Here is a 6,079-nt window from a genome sequence, read left to right on the forward strand (position 1 = left end):
GGACAGCTCCATCAGAATGAATGTAAGTCCCCATGTCTTAACCTGCACAAGCTCAACTCCAAATGGATCAAGAACTTCAGCTCAAGACTTGATGTCCTGAATCTGAAAGGGGAAAAAGCAGGGATTACACCAGATTTTACCGGACTAGGTAAAGATTTTATGAATAGGACCCTGGGAACACAGGCACTAAGATCAACTATTGATAAATGCGACCTCATGGGACAAAAAAAGTTTACATATAGTGACAAAACAAACACCATCAAACAAATGAAGCCGCATAGGGAAAAAAAATTCTTTACCCAGTAAAATCTGACAGAGGGTTAGTATTGAGAATAAGCTAAAAACTCAAAAAGTAGACATCAACAAAACAACCCAATTAAAAACTGGGGCAAGATGGGGCTGGAGAGATGGCTCAGCGGTTAAGAACACTGGTTGTTCTTGCAGAAGACCAGGGTTTGAATCCCAGCACCCACATGGCAACTAACTGTCCTTAACTCCAGTCCCAGGGGATCCGACAGCCTCTTCTGACCTCCTTGGGCATTGTACGACACCTGTACATGCAGGCAATACATAATTCTCAAAAGATGAAACACCGATGGATGAGAAATACTTTTTAAAATGTTTAACATTTTTAGCCGTCAGGGAAATGCAGCTTAAAATTACATTGAGATTTCATCTTATCCAAGTCAGAATGGGTAAGTATCTAAAAAAGAAATGATGGCAAATGCTGGCGAGTCTGTGGTGAAAGCAGAACCCTCACTCCTAGCAGGAGTGCAAACCGAAGCAGTCACTATAGCAATCGATCTAAAGATTCTCAAAAAACTACAAATTAACCTACCACATGATCCAACCTACCACTCTTGGGTCTATACCCAAAGTTCTCTATATCCTATGACAGATACACCTGCTTGACCATGTTCCGTGCTGCTCTATTCACAATAGCCAAGAAATGGAAACAACCTAGATATCTGTCAATTGATGAACGGATCATGAAAATATGGAAAACTTATGCAATAGAATTTTTTCAGCTGTTAAGAAACATGAAATTATGAATGGTCATAGGAGTAGATGGAACTGGAAGTAATCATCCTCAGTACAGCAACTGTAGCTCCTTCTTGTTCATATGTGAATGCAAGCCTTGAATCTTTAGATAGGTGAGATTCAATGAGAAAACCACATAGAGTTCAGAAAACTAGGAAGGGCCATGGGAAGGGCGAGGCAATATACTGAAATAAAGGGGAAAAGGGGAAAATGGAAAAGGAAGGGTTAAATAAGGTGTGGCGTGGGAGGGCAGTGTAGAGGAAAGGGTGTAGAGGGGGATACTGAAAAATAAAGGCAGTTTGAAGAAGTCATATGAAAACCTACTACTGTAGAAGCTTCCTTCCTAAAAATGCACATGAACATTTAAAAAGGATTTTAAAACAAGTTACCCCACAATGTGGGGGGAGACAATTTCCCTATCAGACATCATAGCCTGGCAGATAACAACTACATTATGAGAAATCAGCTCCCTATTTTACTTGTTGATGGGGGAGGGTTGACTCACAGACCATTAAATGATTCTGGCCTTTGCATTTGCTCTTGGTTATCATCTAGGACCTGATGTAAGAACTTGATTCCGATGACACTACCTACATGAAGCACAGAACATGGAAAAATCGAACTGGTACCAGCTTTCAACTTCATTTCAACTGGCTAGCATTCATGAACAACTTTCTCTTCCAGTAGCGTTGGTACTTTCCATACTGATCAGAGGTTCTACCCATGCTATTGGGAGAGGAAATTATTCATCAGTCGATAGGACAGATGTGAGCCCTGAGGGCTTTAACAATGACTGTTACTGCAAGATATACCCATTGGTGCACTACAGGCAGAAATGTTATAGAAGTATCCAACAGCTTTCAGGTCAGATTTAAGACCTTCTTCACAAGATGGAACCCATAATGTCACTGTTATCAGGGCCAAGAACCTGTGACCAGGCAGGTCACAGACCATGGAGGAAAAGCCTACTACTGTGATTCTGTTAAAGGGACATAGTATGAAACCGACTCCTTATCATTACACCCATAGATCAATTCATCTCTCACCGACCATCAGAGATGCTTCTTTGTGCAGCAGACAGCAAGTAACCCATTGACCGGAAAGTGGTCAACGTGTAGAGAATGAGAGAGTGCAAAGCACTAGGCCTAAATGTGGCATCTATATGACACCTCTTACTCAAAGGTTCAGGGAGCATTTTGAAAGAGGTGGCAGAAAGTTTGTGCGAGCCAGAAGTGGTAGATGAGACACAACAGTTCATGCAGTTACATGCATGAACAAACAGTGGTTGTGAGGGCATGCACAAGAAGACCTGAGCAAGCCGAAACCAGACAAAACCATTGCACGGAAGGAAGAGGTGGGTACAAAGATTCAGTTGTACATAGGCTGTCTAAACTCCAGTGGATGACCTTGCACCGAGGGACATGTGGCTATACAAACTTGACTTCATAGGCCTTAACATATATGACAGAATGCATAAAATCTGATGGGGGTGGTTTACGAAGGGGGCAGATGAGGAAGGGGGTATACGAATGATTAAGATGATGCTCTGTATGCAATGCACGAATATTCGAATACAATATATGTTAAAAACAGAGAATGGTGAGTAGTGGTGGTTGTGTCAATAGAGAAGTGGAGAGGGTCTGAGAGGTGATGGGGGATGATTCTGCATATAATCAGTATACTCTGAAATTCTCAAAGTATAAATAAAATATGATTGCAATTTACACTTCATTTTTTTATGTCCCTTTTGATCCAAAATTTTCTACTCTTTAATTTATTTACAGTAGCACAATGCACAGCATGTACCTGTAAAAGAACTTACTTGTACGGGCCCCTACAAGCTCCCTCTGTGGAGGTTTTACCAGTTTCTCTGGTTTGATTTCACTGAAATATGAAGAAAATATAATTACTTTATAGACATGGAGGAATCATTTACCAAATGCTCTGAATTATTGGTTTTATGACTTCCTATTGTAACTAACATTAGAAATTTACAAAGGAGTTTAATTTGTTCATGAATAGTTAAATATGATTGCTGAATGCTTTTTCTACACCTTTTTTTGTATGTGTAAAAGAAACAAGATACTCCTTGATTAATCCAACAGCAGACCACGCAGACTACACAGACACACAAACACACAGAAACACACAGACACACACACAGTTTCATGTAGGCAGATGGTGGTTCTTTCCCACGCATTGTCATGATGGCTGCAGGAACTCATGGTTTTGTATTTATACACTCAATGCAATTAGCATTCATTCATCCTATATAGCACCCCACTCCCTTCCCTGACATGTTGTAGGCATTTCATGGAGTTCCATGCTCCCTCCATGAGGTTAGGTGGTAGACCATGAAATTGATTGCTCCATATAAGCATCACTCTGCCAGCACTCTCACAAGTCACCATGGTTTTGGTAGTTTGTGTTTTCAATAGCTTATTCCAGAGTGTGTGCTGTAACCCCAACATGGCTCTGTCTGTGCCCAACAAGTGTTTCTGTATCATGCTGAGTCCTTAGAACTCACAGTCATGTGCCCAAGGAGAGAAGTGATACTTTGGAAATAGTGGATGAGCATACAAATATGTGCATATGAGCTAAACAGAACAACTTTTCTAACTAAAATTTTTTTCTCTTAGACTGTTTTGACTGTAAGATACGGCAAGCATTAAGTCCATTTTAAAGGCTCATCACAGTTTACACTCAACAAGGTTTAGCTTCCTATCTTTATATTCTCCAAATTGTTAATCCATTTAAAAATCTTTGAAATCTTACCTGGGTAAGGTGTTCTTTTGCAGAGTGCCACTCTCATCTGAAGATAAAGGCAAAATATATTTTATAACAACTATACAAGAATGTCACACAGGAAAGTGACAAGACTAGCAAGGGACACCAGACTCACTCAATTGGTAAATCATGAGATTCCTCAATGGAGAAGACTAATGTCTGGTGAGTATGGATTCTATGAGGCCATCGTGGAGACTATTCTATTTTATATATTAATTTCTAGGCAATTTGTTCACTGAAAACTTTTTTCATTTCTCTGTGCATTTCCAGTGATGAAGAAGAGGAAAGAAATTTGTCCAGCATTAATACCAAAAAATAAACCCCTGTGCACAGTGAACATGATACAACACCAGACACTCTCAGGCTGTCAAATTTCATCTTTATACCCCCTTCCCCATCTGGACCTCTGATAGTTCACGGATTTCATTCATTCTGCCATATATTTTAAGGCATTTCAAGTCAAGTTAGTGTACCCAAACATGCCTCAGTGCAAATTCATCCACTGGGATGTAGACAGCCTATCTAGAGTCTCTCCCTTAAAAAGATCAACTTCTGTGAATTCAAGGCCAGCACTGTCTACATAGTGAGTTCCAGGCCAGCTGGTGATACAGGGAGACCCTGTCTAAAAAAGACAAAAAACAAAAACAAAACAAAAACAAAACCCCAAAACAAAACAAAACAATCACCCAGTGGTAATCAGCTGCCAATAGTTCTTTGGCTAAGATTGGGACCTGTTGCCAATTTCTCCAGTTTTATGCTGGATTGTTGTGTGTTTGAGGTTACATGGGTCTTGTGCATGCTGACACCATTGGTATTGGTTCATATGAGCAATGTCTGTAAGCCTGTTTTGTATTAAGAATATGTGGGAGCAAAACCTGTTCTTCTCTGGGACAATTAGTAAGAGTCAGGTGCGGTGAAATTCAGCTATGATCAACAAGAGGTCGGTATCACTGAAGTGATGACTTCTGGGAAGTATTTTCTCAGGGTCAGCACAAAGCAGCTCTGGTCCAAATGGGACCAAGTCTCCATTTCAAGCTGGAATCAGAACTCTGTAATGTGTAAGCCTCCTATGTGTCCCGGTTCTGGCAGGATGAAAGTTGCAGAATCGAAGGAGTCATGGAGAGAATCTGAGCTCGGTGTCTGTGTTGAGGGAGAAAGCAAGCTGAGCACAGGCCAGAGTAGCAAGCCAGTAAGTATCATTTCTCATGGTCTCTGTTTCAGCCCTGCCTCCAGGTTCCTCCCCTGAGTTCCTGTCTGAAGTCCCTCAAAGATAAAACTGTGACATGGAAAGTCGAAGTCATATTAACCCTTTCTTCCCCAAGTTACTTGTGATCAGAATGCTTTATTACAGTGATAGAAACTACAGAACAGTATGAGAGACACAGAGATGACAGAGAGAGAGAGATGACAGTTGTTTACAGTACATTTATCTGAGTAAAAATGCTTAACAGGACAGGCCTTCACATATATGACAGAATGCATGAAATCTGGTGGAGGGTATGAAGGGTGTGGTTGAGAGAGGAGGTCTAAATTTAATTATGATCTACCATATGAAATGCACAAAAACTCAATAAAAATATACCCAATAAATAAATAAGTATAAACTCTTGAGAGTGTTCTTATCATGTTTTAAAAGTCTATACAAACTCAGAGGACCAGGATGGTCAAGCAAATGTTGTGTAATACACAACACTGTCATTTTTCTCCAATCTCTTCATTGTGTGACAAATTGCTCTGGAAATCATACTTTGTAGCATATCAACCATGTGTCAACATATTCTATGTTAACAAAAACAAAAGTAAAACTGTCCTGGAGGTGAAGCTAAGAAGGACGGCACTTGCCAAGCACGCTCACAGGGCCTTGTGTGGAACACCTAGCACTTGAAAGAAAGAGAGAAAAGGAATATATGAGGACTTAGTGGTGCTTCTGGAGGATATTATAATATCTTGGTGAAATATATGGTCACTCTAAAATGGGAGATGATTAAATATAAAGTTACACCCTATGTTAAAATGTCTAAATTGAAGGGCTGGAGAGACTGCTCAGTGGTTAAGAGCACTGACTGCCCTTGCAGAGGATCCGGGTTCGATTTCCAGCACCCACATGGCAGTTATGAATGGTCCTTTACTCCAGTTCCAGGGGAATCCAAAGCCCTCTTCTGACCTCCACGGCTTTGCACGACACGGGTGCACTCAAAAACATGCAGGCAGTACACTCATACACATAAAAGAAAAATAATAAATAAAATAT

General features: G+C 40.4%; 1 protein-coding gene across 1 annotated transcript in view; it reads right to left on the minus strand.

The window, feature by feature from the left end:
• Window positions 1–76: 76 nt before the first annotated feature.
• LOC103739820 (putative ankyrin repeat domain-containing protein 30B-like) overlaps window positions 77–6,079 on the minus strand; it is a 22,278-nt gene continuing 16,275 nt past the window's right edge. Inside the window, exons 6-8 of the mRNA XM_029567025.1 lie at window positions 3,817–3,853; window positions 2,864–2,925; window positions 77–102 (exon numbers count right to left, since the gene is read on the minus strand). Coding sequence (XP_029422885.1) covers window positions 77–102; window positions 2,864–2,925; window positions 3,817–3,853 — 125 coding nt within the window. The remainder of the gene's footprint in view (window positions 103–2,863; window positions 2,926–3,816; window positions 3,854–6,079) is intronic.

The sequence above is a fragment of the Nannospalax galili genome, unplaced genomic scaffold (genome assembly GCF_000622305.1).
Source record: "Nannospalax galili isolate Female #2095 unplaced genomic scaffold, S.galili_v1.0 scaffold299, whole genome shotgun sequence".
NCBI lineage: Eukaryota > Metazoa > Chordata > Mammalia > Rodentia > Spalacidae > Nannospalax > Nannospalax galili.